General features: G+C 39.2%; 1 protein-coding gene across 2 annotated transcripts; it reads left to right on the forward strand.

The window, feature by feature from the left end:
* Window positions 1-3,890: 3,890 nt before the first annotated feature.
* On the forward strand, window positions 3,891-15,876 carry LOC137125863 (CD44 antigen-like). Of its 2 annotated transcripts, none has more exons than XM_067501994.1 (8): window positions 3,891-4,357; window positions 10,865-11,030; window positions 11,500-11,642; window positions 11,768-11,821; window positions 12,961-13,242; window positions 13,903-13,953; window positions 14,090-14,171; window positions 14,328-15,876. In XM_067501994.1, the coding sequence occupies exons 1-8, from the start codon at window positions 4,291-4,293 to the stop codon at window positions 14,536-14,538; spliced, it is 1,056 nt and encodes a 351-aa protein (XP_067358095.1). In that variant the 5' UTR covers window positions 3,891-4,290; the 3' UTR covers window positions 14,539-15,876. The 2 variants fall into 2 exon arrangements, with proteins under 2 accessions (XP_067358095.1, XP_067358093.1); XM_067501992.1 differs by having other exon boundaries at window positions 3,893-4,357; window positions 12,958-13,242.
* Window positions 15,877-16,503: the final 627 nt, after the last annotated feature.

Below are 16,503 nucleotides of genomic sequence, written 5' to 3' on the forward strand. Positions count from 1 at the left end.
AGGAAGCTCATTTCAAAAATCTACAAAGAGACTTGCAGCTGCAAACTTTTTACTTGTGACATGATTATGGCTAATCTTCACCATGCTCACTGAGGGTACATACACACGGGATGACAAAGGACATTCCATTTGGCTATACAGTACGCTGTGACACTCACTGTCCAAACATGCTCGCTCTGTTGTCCCAGCACCCAAACACGCTAGGCCCTTGCTTTGTTGTTGTTGGACAAAGCCTGGCCTTTTGAAGCAGTCCAGTCATGCTTCCATGATGCTGGGACAGCTCATTCGCAGACAGACACACTGCTGGTCAAAGGTTCACAACAAGGACACACTCCTGACACCTCGTCAGAGAGCCCCAACATGAACAGTAGCAAATACTTGTGATCAGCTGTAGTTTCAACTCACAGAAAGTAGTACAAGGTGAAGACAAACCAAAAATAATCCCATGAGGTCACATGTTCTTCCTTAGATTGATCAGATTAGAATGAATAGAAATGTAATACACTTATATGTCCCCATCTGATATTAAATGCAGATATTCTGCAAAAGTAACTATCCAGCTCTCATTATTACACAATAACCGTGCATATTTATTGCATGTGTGATCAGTGAATAGGAGATGTCAACTTGCTGATCTGTACGTATATGGACAAATTTTAATCTGTTCTACTCGCATTCCAGCGACTGTACTGGTTAGAGGGAAAAAGGAACGTTGCCTAAAAGGAATGTTGAGGAGGTGCCAGTAGCTGGCTCCTACCGCAAGGATCCCCAACCACAAGGACGTCTGACGAGAATGGCAGTGTGTGTCCTCGCTAGGTAACTGTTGTGGATTTAGGATTTCGGATGCGTATTGGCTGACTCAACAGTCTAATGTTTCATTTTGGGTTCAGTCAAGCTCAGTATGCAGCTGTTCACTGCCAGTGATTCTCTCTTCCTTGGTGCTGTAACGTCATACAGCAAATATAGCCTCATAATAACCCTGGCGTCTTGGTTAATGGTTTATTTTTCCAAACCAACGGGCTGATCTGGCTCAACGAGGCTTTTTCCCTCTTTACATTTTTTATATTGCTACTTCCCTCATAAAAAGATTAAAATGACCTACTTTTTTTTAGGCCACCTTCATGTTCACACAAGCTCTTAAGCACGATGAGTCCAACTACAGTGAATGACTTTATTTTACATGTATACAAGTGAGAGTTTTGTCTATTGTGTTGTAGTGAATAGTTGATTGAATAGTTCCTTTATTCAGTCTAGGGGGGAAATGTGTATATTTGTCTGTTTGAAAAGAAGCCCATCAATATATTACAGCAAATGTTACACATTTAACCAAGAGTTCATTAAAGAAGTGGATCATCATTGGTTTTGTGTCAGTGTTTCTCCAGAGAGAGTAACTAGGGCACATATTGTTCTGAGACAAGCAAATTCAGACTGTATAATATTTTATTATACATGTTTAATGTTTCTGTAACTTTCTTTTTTTTCATTATCTGTTAAGATTTCACTTTCAATTTATCAGTTTTGTTTTTAGTTAGACATTATTACATTGGACTATAAATCCTTTTTAATTTCAACATTAGTCTTCAAAGTACTGTATATCAATCACTACTGGCAGGGTAAGACAAATGTTATTTATGTAGCACAATTCATGTAGCATGAAAAAATTCAGTGTGGTTTACTTAAGAAAAAAAAACTAAAATTAACACATACAGCTGTGCACGTTTTTTCTTGTTGATTGCCTTCCTGTACATGGATGTTCTAAATGTGTGCGACCGGTAAACAAATATCACTATGGCAACATCTAAAACAGGAAGTGAGTTTCATCTGTATTGTAGGAAATGTGAAGACTTCTTATAACCTATATTTTATTTAATTTTTTCAGTGATGAGTGTGAATCATCAGAAAACAAACTGTGTTTGGGTGTATAATCGTATCCAGATTTCAGTTTGAAGTAATTAATTCCATGTGCAGTATCTTCTCCAGATCCCGTCAGAAACTCAGAAAATGTCCCAGTAGTAGTAGTCTCTTAAGAAATCACTCAGTAGTTTGGCCCAAAACCGGAGATCAGTGAAGGCTAAGGGGAAGTTGAGGGATTTAACTGGAGTGGACTACATTGTTCTCATTGTGCAGGGAAACATGCTTTCTGTCTATGCATATGACAATAAACACTTTGAATCTTGAATCTTGAAATTATTCTCAATGTCTTCAGCATTGTTTGAGTTCCACTCATTTGTTGACCTTTTCCTGCATGATTAATTATAGGTCTTTATCAGCTGATCATGATGTCAACATTTATGTAAATGTGTATTCTTACATTTTTACCCATGCAGCACGACTACGGTGCACAATAGTATCATTTTGGTTTGAAATTTGTCCTGAAGAAGATTTTATGTCACCCAGATTGGGTGGCCTAATGACTTTAATCATCACCTGATTTTCCATACATTACCAACAGGAGGTTAACATTTGTGGCTTTGGCTGTGGTAAATTGCACAACAACTGTCCTTTTCAATGAATTACCATTAAATGTGGGTCAGATATCTACACTCCACTTTAGATGCACTGTAATTATTTAAATAATCATTTAGCTTTTCATTTAATGCTATAACTACATCACTTTGCACAATGCTTATAACTAAACAGGCTTAAGTAACAAAGCTAAAGTGGTCAACAGAGTAAATATCCCACCTGCCTAATATCTGCATGTTAGTATTATGTTGTTACTAATGCTTGCACATTTATCTTCACAGCACAGTTATGAACTGTGTTCATTTCGTGTTTAGTGCCAGAATCAAATGTTTCAAATAAGGTGATTTTAATGCTGATAAAATCACCCAATAGCCTCTTCGAGCTCCCAAAGGTCCTGTTTTACTGTGTCCTGATATAATTAAACTTTTTTTTTTTCAGATTTAAGTTTCATAAGCTGCTGTGAATGTGATTCCTTAGTAACCTGAGGCTAATGATTGAGTCATAGTTTATTTAGTTTCTTTGCTGTTCCCATGACTTCACAATTACTGGCCATGTTGAATTAGACATTGTTCATGATCAGTTAGAGAGGAAGTCACACAATTACAGACAAGCAGTAGTTCTTTTTTACCACAGCAGTTTATTTCAGGTATTGCACAACAATCAAATACACACACTGCACTGGATATGTTGTTGCTGGGGAGATTCTAGGAAACAGTTGATTCCATCTGGCATCTGGTTAAGTGACTAAAGCTGAAGTAGGAGTGAAGGAAAGTTTGAAATAAGGAAAGTGGAAAATTATCTGGCTACCGAGATTTTGCCCATACTTGTAAGCGTGGGTTCTTAGTAAGAAAATTAATGAAATATTTCCATGACTATTATGTTTGTCCTATGAGTGTACAGTAAGGAGAGGTTTTAATAGGACAAGCAGGGCTTTTCTTTTGCTGTATTTTAAACTTGTCTCTATTTGTGAAATATAGTATGGTGTCTAGTCAGTGAAGGGGGGACCATAACAGGTACAAACTACAAGAAATCAATATTGTGGATCAATAAATTGTGGATTTCTGTTACATGAATGTGACTTTTTTCAGTTGGTGGCACAGGATCATGCAGGGAGAAACCCAGAGTGCAGGAGAGCAGAGACAAGAAAATCTGATGAATTGAAAATGAAGTGATGAGTGAACAAAAGACCAGATGGGGTCTCAGAAACGGTTCGTGTCAGGATCATGAAAAGAGGAGGGGCTGTGCTGGGGGTGTCTAGGGAGGTAGGAAAGTAAAGCGGGAGACAGACAACGATAAAAAGTCAGAAGGAGAGCTGATCTTCCTTTTATCAATTACATACAGTAGAGGCGGACAGAAAGGGAGAGAAAGAGCAAGACAGGAAAAGAGAGGCTGTGTGAGGTGGGGCGGGAGGGGAGGTGGGGCGAGTGTGGGAGAGGCAGAAGGGTGTGTGCTAACACAAACCACTTATCCTCTTTGGTGTGTGTGCCACTAGCCTCTGCGTCTCTCTGTCAGAGAATAGAAAAGTTGGAGCAAAGTCTGAGTCAGTTCCAGCAGCTACCAGACACTCACATCAACTCCAACTGCACACTACCAGGTTTCCTTTTTCACTCATCTCTCTCTCTCTTTTTTGACAGCTCTTTTACTCATTAACTCGCTCTCTCTTTCACACACACAAGCACACACGCACGCACACACACACACACACACAAACACACACACACACCACCATCACTCCTGGCAGAGGGAAGACAGGACCACAGAAGAACCGTTACACACCTTGACTCCCAGCTACTCACCCAACCATCAAAAGACGCTGTGTCCAAGATGTGGATGCTTCTCTTTGGGGTCACCTTTGGATTACTGGCCTCTTCCAGTTCAGAACAACTCAAAGGTGAGGGGAGTGTGCCTGCACCCAGCGGATGGCTCTTTGTTTAGGGATTTTTTTTTTCCTTACCTTAGTCAGCATAAATTGTGCCATGCAGTCTGGCAACCGATTTTAAAACACTGATGGTATTGGTATTTCTTTTATCCTTGTTAAGACTTTAAATTTAAAGACAAGACGGTGTAAGAAATAGGCTGTGGTCTGCTGCTGCTGCTGCTACTGCTACTGGTCGAATGGATGAGTGGATGCCGGCAAGAGTGTGTGCTACACCAGCACAGACAGGCTTACGTCTGGCTGTCTGAGACTCCTGATAGACACAAAGGAGACAGGCGCTCTCGCTCATTCTCCGTCTCACATGTATTCACATGCTGGGGAGTGAACCAGACTTATCTGGGTGTTGGATAATCAGTCTAGCTTTCAGACATTTTTAGTTAGAATGGAAAATAGGGATGTTGAAATTAAATTTTTCGAGTCTGCTGTGCTGCTACAGCTGGAGTCTTTGCTGCCATGCTTAATGTTTTATTCTCTGACACAAAGGACGATCAGCAATCCCTCTAGTTATCCTTTCATCAATGGCTTCCTCTTTTCTCTTTGTCTCTCATCCACATGTGCTTTCTGTGTTAGGTTTTAAATGGATTTGTTTCTCAGAGCAAAATATCTCTGGAGGTAAAGTTGAATCTGAATCAAACAGGTCTAGGATTTGTCTGGCTTGTTCCCTCTGGAGGTGGCTGTTCATAAAGATTCCCTCTGGCAATAATCAGCATCAAGCTATAATTGTGACCAACATTTGGTGGGAAGTAACAGTATGTTGAAACAGGGAGGTACTTTTTCATGTGTTTTTCTTGTCAGTTATTCTCATGAGGGGAGGGGGGGGCGGAGTGGGTGGGGGCAAGGAGGTAACAACTACACAGATATTTGTTTTTCGGTGTGTATTTATGCACATATCTCCATGTCTGAGTCTTGAGAGTAACTGGTGTCATGGAGAAAAAGGATCAGTGTAGTGACTGCTCATCCTCGTCCAGACGACTTTGAACTTCAAGCCAGTAGCGCTGTTTAGCCTAAATTAAATAATTTATATCAGGATTTACTGTATGGCCATGCCAGACTACTATATTTAAACAGATAATTTTTATGATCGTTTTTTACAGTACTGCCTTTGTACCCACTGCCAATGAACATGAATGATTTAATCTCTGTCCGAGCAAAACAGTATCAACCTCTAATATGTACAGTAGTACAGTAGTGACTTAACTTGTTGTAAAGGCATTCAAAAGTGTTTTTTCCACCAACTGGCCAACTACAGGTAATGTAAAACATACATAATGTGGGATCACTCATCACTTACTTAATCAGTGTATTCCGTTGATCATAGGACTGTATGGAGGTATCACCAGATCTGCGAGAGCGTTTATTTTTTAGTTTAGTTTTTCAGTTTATATTTGATATTCTTTTGTCCAACCCCAAGTCAGGGATTCAGCTGTAGTAATCTGCTCATCATAGAAAATTATATGCAGAGCAGACCCCACATGCAAATTTCTCAGTAATATTATCTGATTGGCGAGCTTAGAGGCCATGTATCGGTACCTTGAGTTTCCTTTTATGCCGGTCAGTGCAGATTGTCCACTCAAAGTAATAACACACTCACTACATTTCTAAATCCTACTTCTAACTCGAAGCCATGACCCTTTCAACAGCCCCACAAACTTGTTAGGACTGGCAAAATGTTGTTACTTTGCCAAAAGGTCCTTTTTCTGGGCCCTAACATAGTAACTGATCACAAACACACTCACACAATATAAACACAAATCCATGCACTCAGGGCAACTTCACTGCTGGACTTCCTGTAAATGCATTTAAAACCCCTCCTTCAACACCTCCTTCAAGTGTTAGTGTCATGTTTCAAGGTGAAGGCTAGACAGGGGCTCTGTGGACTGAGAATGGGCCCTGACAAAGAGGGCTTGTGCCTGTACAACCTCTGAGTACCATCTTCTGCTACCCGAGACTCTCACACGTTTGCCTCCTGTACTGGTAAAACTAAACAAACCACCCTGAAATTACATGGCCCTGCACCATTGTGTATAACTGTCCTCTCCTTATTTTCTATTCTTCAGGCCAGCGCCATCAACACTGAAGTATCTTGTCCTAAATGGTGCACAGGTCCTCAAAACCTGCAGATTATGTTTATCTTGCTGTAAATTTGTAAACCTTCAAATTACGTTTTATGAGCTTTTCTGTGTCCGTCAAACTCCTTGACTACACTCTTCATGTGTGCTTCCCCATTTACACTACGTCTTTGTGTCTCTGGGGAAGCTGCTTAACAAGAGCTCTGAAATGCACACACATCCTCCAGCACCAAGCAGGAATTTCCAAAATCACTGTATCATTACGAATAACAGAGGATTATAGTGGATTTCTAAAGAACAAAAACCTCGAATATGGGTGTTGCAATATCTTTATATGTGAATCTTTGAAAAGAACAGTGGGGTCATGATTATCACATATCATCTATTTCAATTCAGTGAAAATGTTTTTTAACCATCTTTGTCATTTAGCAGAGGGCTTTGAAGCTGATGTTTATCAAAAGGCAAAATAAAAGGGGCCCCTCCCTGTTCTACTTGAAAAACACTTTCATTGTTTCAAAGTGTAGGTGGATGTTGATAAGGAAATGGTACCTTAGAGAAAAAATTCTAACTCTGAAAGTCCTTCTCGTGGCCTTTAGGTAATGTGTATGTGTGTGCGTGTGTGTATACACAAGCACATTTCCACCAGATCTCATGTTTCACCTGTCCCACTTGCCCGGTGGACCTTTGTTATGACCAGTGGAAGCTATGACATGTCTGCTGACAGAGCACTTTCACTCACCTGTGATGATGCAGGACATTGGAGTATTGTGGGAGTGATGGTAACATGGTCTCTCTCTGAACCAGCTGGTGAACTTTAAAAAAAATAGTAAAAACAGTAGTGGGAAACATATAATGCATCTTTAATGCTCTTTGAATATGTTCAGAAAACTCGGCGTGTGTTAAAATGACGAGGGCAAAGGAAAGCATTAAAGGGTTAAAAAAAAAAGTAATTGTGGTGCATCTTCTTAATCTTCACATCAGGGTAGTAAGCCTACTGATATCTTACTCTCCATGCTGTGTCATGAGTCAACAGAGGATATGAGTTAAGAAATTAAAAGCCAACCTTCAACTGCATTTGTGTGTGTGTGTGTTTTACCTGCATGAATGTATTATTGCTGGCATGGAAAAGACAAACAGGGAGTAATGAGAGAAAACAAGAGAAAATAAGTGAGGAGGAGTATGTGAGAGTGGACCTCTGGCTTTGTCTATTACTTCTAGTGCAGCTGTAGTCTTTGGCAAGTTGCTGTTTTAAACCTCCCTTTCTCCCAGGTCCTGAACACCCAGACTTTGCAGTCTCCTTGGTTTCAACTCCATTAGGTAACAATAGAGCCTTTGGGAGAGTCAGTGCCTTGGCATAGCAGGCCTCTGGACTGTATAAAGACACCAATGGCCGTCCCCTCTGCATACTAATGACTACTCAGACCGCTTTTCAGCTCACTGATGCAAAGCTATGCCCTTTGATCTTTCTGGCCAGGTTTGGAAGACCAGGCCTGTTGTCTTGTTTTTCAACCCTTTACTTTTAGGGACACTGTGCCATGTGGCAGCATGTGTTGAGGTTCTTTCAGTGTGTGTTTATGTGAGTGTGAGAGTGAAGGAGGGAGGCAAAGAACTGAAACTTTCTTGTTGCCCAAATGCCACTAGCAGCAGAGAGCTCAGTTTCCTGCTGCTGCTAGCAATCTGTTTACTCATAACAACCAGTGGAAAGGTGGGGGGATTTTATTTTAATCATAGTCTTAAGGAGGTCAGCTTTCGCAGATAAACATTGTTCATGAGGTTAGGGGGTGTATGGGGTGAGGCGGAGGTACAGAACAGTTTTTCTATAATCTCAGTATTTCATCATGTCAGGCTGCAATGCAAGACCCAGCTTCAGGATACAGCCTAAGAAACTGGCAATCAGTACATTTGGTTGCCAAAGTGTTCACTTCCTTTTTTAGTGAAACTGAACATTTGACTGCTATTTTGCTACACAACATGTGACTACTATGTGCCCACATGCAGGAGGAAGCCACTGTAGAGAAAAAGCACTAGAGCTGACTTAATTGCTATCCGATGTGGAATTTATTGTAGAACAATTGTATTAGATTATACATTGTAGAGGCATTGTTGTTTACAACATTTTTAAGTTGCTGTATAATTGTGTCCAGGCATGTTTTTGGTGTTTTCACTGCTATAAAAAGGAAAGTGTGTGTGTGTTTGTGTGTTGTGTGTGTGTGTGTGTGTGTGTGTGTGTGTGTGTGTGTGTGTGTGTGTGTGTGTGTGGGGGGGGGGGGGGGGGGGGGGGGGGGGGGGGGGGGGGGGGCAATCTTTTAATTAAAAAAGGATAATAGAGGTTTTGTTTGTTCAAAATTCGGTTCTAACTGTGATTGCAGCTTTAAGATATTGTTTGTCTACTTTCCAGGAAGCTCTGCAATCTAAAAGATCCTTCCTGTGTAAGTGTCATGTTGTTGCAAAGTGACTTACACATCTTTCATAATTTTTGCATCTGTCACCATGGTAGCATATTTAAACAAGCACCAAACAAGGCAAATATAGATTTATGCATCAACGGTACAGATTTCAAAAACTCTTTTGAAGGTACCACAAATGCCACTACGCTCTTACCACGCCCTTACTTTTTTACCAATTGTTGTAAAACACGTGATTAAGTAAATAGTTTTACACTAAACTATTTTCTGTGTTGGAGGGGGAACTCTAATGCAAAGATAACAGGTGTAGTATTTGCAATGCAAATGTTCAACTTCCCCTGTGAAGAAAATCCCTTAGAGTTTCAATTTAAAATTGCATTTCATTCCAAGTCTAACTATTGCTTTGTTGTTGTGTGGCGTGTGTGCTCAGTGCATATGGCTATTTGAATGAGGTGATGTGTAAATGTACTGACGCTAGCTCACCTGTTTATTTGCTGGCTCTAACTTGCATTTTTGTGTTGGTTTCAATGAGGCTGAGAGTAAAAATTAAAAGCAAAGAGGCAACACACATTGTGCATTAATAAATATGTTTTACTCTAAAACCTTTCACTGGTCTATGTTTTATGTGCACAAAAGCTTTGAAGCTTCAATCTATTCTTTAACCACTTCACTATCAAATGCTTTTATTTAGACCAAATACAAATAAAGTGCGTGAAGAATACAAAGCTAATTACACAGACAGAAACGGGGTTTTTTACCACTTCTGGTTTTTGTTCGCATTTTCCGACTTTTCAAGTTTGATCCAAAATTAAAAAGTGTACCTACCACATCATGTTCCAGATCAAAGGAACGACCAAAGGACTGGATCAATCTGAACCATGGTTTGGGTTTTGTTTAGTGTGAAAACACTGTTTGGATGGTACAGACTTTTGGAACAATTACAGGAAGTTGAGGCAGTATATCATAGAAGGAAAAAAAGCTCAATTAAAACTGAGCTGTGGAGAACTTGTGGGAGAGGAAGAGACAAGATATTTAAATTCAATTTGGTCCTACAATAGGAAGAAATAAAGTGAGCTGAAACATACACCTTTTATTTCCTGAGAGAGAGGGGGTATGACAGGACAGAAGAACATTAACCATTACACAGAACATTACCATAGCAAAACATTAATATAAGAAAATTCCTGTGTAGGTGATGGAATGCAAAGGTCTGTAGTGTGCTCACAACATTGCAACGTGAAACCAAAACTAACTGGGTCAAATGTATGCATTTTAACAAAAACAACTTTGGTTTGAACTTTCAGCTGTGAGCACACCCTAAGTTGTGAAAGATGAGAAAACACACAAATCTAATAACGCACAAGGTGTGCTCGGAAATGACATGTTACTGATCAATTTATCATTCCTAAATTGTTTATTAAAATAAATAATGTCACAGCCTAAAGCTCAAAATAAAATGCGCTTTAAAGAGGTATCAAAGTTTGTCCAGCAAGCACAATTTGCTTCGTTGGCTTCTTTCACAACAGCCAAAAGATTCTGATATCTCCACATTATATTTGGATGACGAAAGTATTTGCTTCTATCCAGTATGTTAAGTCAATTCACATTTATTCATAAAACTCATTAAACAACATGCTTATGGATGTGTTTGTGTACTTTTGTATATCCCTCCCTCTCTCTAAGTGCTATGTATACACAGACTGCACACTTTGTTTAGACCAAAAAGACTGAAATTAAACCTTAGCTTGTCCTAAGGGCCAAACACTGTATATGAATATGCTGCCTGTCTCATGATGTCTCTCTCAGTAAGCTGACTAAACAAACCAGTCATCTTGTGACTCATACTTGAATATTGATGTGTAACACACCACACCTAAATAAAGCAGGGTTTAACCCCCATAGACTGTGTCTAAATGATGATGGATTTTGTGAAACACTTAACCTATTGTAGATGTTTCTTCTTCTTGTTTCTTTTTCCCTCCCTAAAGTGAGGTTTCGTGGCTGCAGCTATGCTGGGGTATTTCTGGTTGAGGGGGAACAGCGGCACAGCCTGAACTTTGTGATGGCCGAAAATGTGTGCAAACAGTTGAACACCACCATTGCATTTCCAGACGAAGTCAAAAAGGCCTATGATAACAATATGGAAACCTGCAGGTGAAACCACATGCCTTTCCCTTTTTGTAATAACTTGTTTGAACTTGAGACTTTGTACTTGAGACGCTGTACTGACTGACTGTACAGTATATTATGAAAGCTTCATGGTCGCAAATTCCCAAGATCTGGCCCACTCACACCCTTCAAAATTGCACCTTTTAAAATGTCATGAAGATGATTTTACTTATAGTCAGAATCATAATTACAGTAAATCAATTATACTTTAAATCAACCTAGTAACTATCACTTTACATCATCCAGCAACATTACATCTGACAAGAGGATGAGGATCTTTTTAGTTTTACCCAACATTTGTGGTGTGGTTGAAACTGAGTAAACTTCTAACAATGGAAGCTACCATCTGTTCCTCATCTGTGTGTTTAGACCTGGATATGACATATTAAATTCTGTATCAACGAAATGTGTTTAAAACATGTCTTCTAATAATAATATTGTTGTGTCCATTCAGGAATGGCTGGATCAGTAATGGGAGCGTTGCCATCCTCAGACACACGCACCATGAAAACTGTGCAAAGAACATGACTGGGCTTTTTATTTCTTCGTATGTAAAGATTGATGATCTATTTGATGCATACTGCTTTGATGAGAAAGGTGATTATATCCACATGAAATAATCAGTTGCCTTTTTTCTGTGCAGTCCAAAGCTGAGAATCTCATTTACTCTCATTGAACACCTCATTTTGTTAATGTCTTCTTCCTGTTTTCACATCTGCCAGCTGGGCTAGAGATGAATTGTACGATGTCCTTCAATAGGAACTTCAGTGCAGCAGGTCAGTACGGTACACCCCTGCCTTAACTCACACTCTTTTGTCACTGTGGTATGTAGTATATTCATCACTGATGATGAAGTCCCATTGGTGTTTGATGGACCAAACTAAAGTTCCAAACTAATAGATTAACATCAGTGTAATATGTTGTCTGTCTTTACACCTGGAGCTTTAAAGCTGCAGATTTTGCAGGTAGTGAAACTCAGATTACTCAGATCTGCTATGATAGGAAACATCACTACATTCAAAGCTGACATCCTCCCAGCTACTAGCAGCTACTACTATGGTACCCACATTGGCATACGGTTAACCCAAATTTTCTTTGCTTAAAGTAGACCACAGCTTTGAGAGCGTATGAGCAATCAGTTCCCCAACTACTGGGTTAAACTGCACAACTAAGATCATTCATGTACCTCACTTGTAAGTTGATTTGGATAAAAGCGTCTGATAAACGACTAATTGTAAATGTAAATGTAAGTTCATGAGCAGTGGTAGCAAATGTATACAAATAAAAAAATGTATACTGGAATCACAGAACAATACATTTGAAATGCATAATAATGAAAGTAGCTCTAACACAGTATTTTGTATAATTTGATCAGGATGTAACACCAAACAACAGTTTGGTCCAAACAATGATTTGCACAATGATCTCATATACGTTTTAAAATGCATAATATAATCCTGCCTGTCTTTCTTAAGACCACATATGGAGAGAACGAATGATGGACCCCAATTGAATTAAGCAGAATGTGTGAATTTGTCACACGTATTTATATCCCAGCCCCAACATTGTTTGTCTCTAAATGTAGTGTCTGACAAGACATTGTTCAATGATTTAAGTCTATTTAATACATACTATGCTGCAGTACTGTATGGATCATGTTTCTGCACAAGACTAGAAGTGTCAATCATGTTTTTTTTATTCATGTTTTTAGCTATATATTGTAGTTGTTATTATATCATACATATTGACATAAAATTGAATTAAAACATAAATATTATAACAAATCTTACAAGCAAATTTGATTTAAACTAACAAACTCTATCTAGATAGACATTACTGCTTTGCTACGAAATGGCTATTCATAAATATAAGGGAATTTAACCAAGCGTGATTCTCTTCATTGTCTGATCAGAAGATGGGCCACAACCTGAGGTGGATTCTGACCCCACAGCAGCTCCAACTCCAACATATGAAGATGTGAACACATCAGTAAATACTATTCCAACACCCACAACATCAGAGGACTATTGGGAAAAGGATCCTATAACAAATAGTGGGAGGAGGGCTGTGGCGACGACTAGTGACAATTTCGACCAGACCAGTGGTTCTGGGATGCAGCCATCTGCCACTGATGACAAAGCAGCTACTGGAGAAAACAGGGAAACACCAACTTCAACTGAAACTTCTATTGACAAAAGTAAGAATGTTGAAGATGATGTAATTACAGCGTGTAAGAAAAACAACAACAAGCAAAACAATACACCAAAACACATCATTGCTTCAAATCAAAACACATGTAGGGTTGCAGCTCAGTAAAGTATTTAGGGTTTGGGAGAAATAACAACACCTGACAATATAATGGCCATAATAATAAAGGGCTGCTGAATCTTGATGTTCCTTACCTCCTGCTATACAATATGGTCTGTCCTCTGTGAATCCAAGGAAGAAATGATAGATAATGGCAACACTTGAGTCACTTTACATTTAAAATGCATTGAAGCATTCTTAAAGAACAGCACCAATGGTTTTTGGAGGACTGAGGCAACTTCTAGAAGACATGGCACCCCCTTGTGTTGGTTAAAGTTGTGATCCAGATTTGTCACAAAGCAGGCCTCATGAAATTGTTACTGTGTACTTAGGAGGAATTACAATCAGGGTTAGTGTATAGTAAAATGAAAAAGTGTGCATTGAAGGCATTGAAACATATATTAAGTTCAGTTTGCTGCACAAATCAATTCCAGTCAAATGGCTCATTATGGGAAAATAAAGACCTTTTCTGTTTAATAAATGTACTATACTACTATAATATGAATAGTCTGTATCTAAAAGTGAATGTTTACATTTGTGTTTTATTGAGGCACACCTCTAGACCTGGGTAATAATCACAGACAGACCAGTTGGCGACCAGGTGAGCAGTTGTGTTACTTTACATGTGCATCTCGCACACTAAAGCGATTTCTGTCAAATGAAATCATGTTGTGAAACTGATGTGACTGCCTCAGCTTTATTACTGTTGACTGGCTGCTTTTTCCTTCCACATCCAGAATGGCTGGTGATCCTTCTAATCATCTTAGCAGTTTTGGCTGCACTTCTGTGTCTGTGTGCCGTTTTCGCCAAAAAAAAAGGGTATGACTTTGATTGCTATTTTATATTGTCATGTCATCATGTCACACCTTTTTAAACTAAACATAGTCAGGTTCCCATAACATTTTGCTGCAAAATGGATAATCAAAAAAAAACAATCAAAGAAAATAAATGTGTTTTGTGAATGTGCTTTTGCAGCATGTGTGGCAAACGAAGGACCCTGATGATCACAGACAAAGAAGGTGAGGGGAATGGGGCAACAGCAGTAGCATCCAGCTCCCATGCCCAGGAGAGAGAACAGGAGATGGTGACTCTCATGAACAAGGAGAAGGTCCAGGAAAATGGCAACACAGAGGAGTTCACTGTCATCACGCTAGAGGAGTCGCCAGAGAAAGAACAACAGGCATGAGAGAGTGTAGCATCAGGGAGGATACACAATAGGTACAAGCAGAGAGATATAGCGAGGAATGGGTGAGGGGTTGGGGCTCCATACACTGGTAATATAAACTGGGTTGGTGGTCAGCACTGAATGAACATTGAGTAAGGGTGTATGTGTGTGTAGATAGATTGACATGAATGTGTTAATGTACATCAAAGCACGAATGGTGTGTGAATGTGTTTTTTGTGTTTGTGAGGTTGTGTGCTTTGGGTTTTAGAGGGAGCGTTCGTGGATGGGGTCCACTTTGTGATTGGATTTGTGATTGTTCACTTTTTATATATAATTGACGAAGCCCTTTCCACGTAAGCCCTTTCTGCATAAATGACAAATGATAACTCGGGGGATGTGTCTCCATCTAACCCTATTCTCTGCATGCTCTCCTTTCACACCTCTCTCACTACATCCATAAATCTCCTCTTTGGTCTTCCTCTAGACCTCCTGCCTGGCAGCTCCAACCTCTAACCTCCTTCTACCGATATAATCACAGTCTTTCCTCTGAACATGTCAGACCGTTTCAAACCAAATCTGCACCAATCCCCACACTCTCTTACCTCTGTTGATGCTCCTCATCACTTCATCTAACTCACTCCAGAATTTTTCCTTCTCTTCTATAACAACTCTCTCTTCTCACAACATTGAACATCACACCTTGAATTTTCAGCTTCAGACTCATCGACCTCTCTGATACTCTTTTCACCTTTAGAACATTCCTCACAAACTGCTTTTTCAGGATAACTCCTACTCCAGTTCTCTTTCTATCCGACCCATGGTAAAACAACTTGAACCCTGCTCGTAAGCTTTGAGCCTTGCTACACACAGAATATCCACCTTCCTTCTATGCATCATGTCAACCAACTGTCTAGCCTTCCCTGTCATCGTTCCAACATTCACAGTCCCTACTGTCAGTCCTACACTCTTGGCTTTCCTCTTCTCTCTCTGCCTACAAACACGCCTTCCTCCTCTCCTTCTTTGACCAACAGTAGCCTAATTTCCACCGCTATGCTGTAGGTCAACAGCACCAGTGGCGCTCATTGTTAACCCATAAAAAACTGTGCCAAATCAACTTGTGGACAATGCTCCACAGTGGTGACCCTGAACTCACGGCATAAGCCAAAAGGACAAAAAAAAAAGGAGAAAAAAGGAAACAAATAATTTGCAGACAAAAAATCAAAGAAACACACTTTGTGTTTTCCAGGTGTATAATTTTTTTGATTTGTTATTGTAAGGTTGTGTATATATCAGACATTGCTTGTGTACTACAGTTTGTTTTTTTCGAGTTTCAATAAAACGGCAACGTCACAACATTAATTTATGAACCTTTTATTCAATTTTTGCTTGTCTCTGTATATAAAGTATATGAATTGCCTTAGCAATATAGCTGCCAATGCGTTTTTATTTGTTGGTAGGAAGGGGTTTTAAATAAAGGAATGTGTCATTTTTCAGAGTTATTTAATTAGAAGCAGTACCTTTGAGGTAAACAATTGTGAATGGATTTTGAATAGTCATAGTGGTGTGGATAGAAATCAACTTGATGCATTGCATTTAAATATCAACCACATTTTATGTATCACTTAAGTAAAATTTACACAGTTTACACACATTTAAAGTAAAGTGGGAAAAAGATTAAAAGTCTGTGATATTATCCCGAGGATAAGTAGAAAAACAATGACATGCATACTCTGATATACACAGTGTGTATCTTGATTGGAAGGGGAAGAGATTGGATTATATCTATAGCATATGGATTTTTTCTTAATTAACTCAGATGTGGGACTAAATAACATATGATAATGGGTACTGTCAAAATATAGAATTAGAAAACAAAGCTTCCACATTCGAGGTGTTGAAACTCTGTGGAGTCACACATGTAAATTAAATGTTTTTAATAAAATATATCATACGTTGTGTCATATAAATATCCCATGTGCTCAAGCT

Source organism: Channa argus, chromosome 4, assembly GCF_033026475.1.
Source record: "Channa argus isolate prfri chromosome 4, Channa argus male v1.0, whole genome shotgun sequence".
NCBI lineage: Eukaryota > Metazoa > Chordata > Actinopteri > Anabantiformes > Channidae > Channa > Channa argus.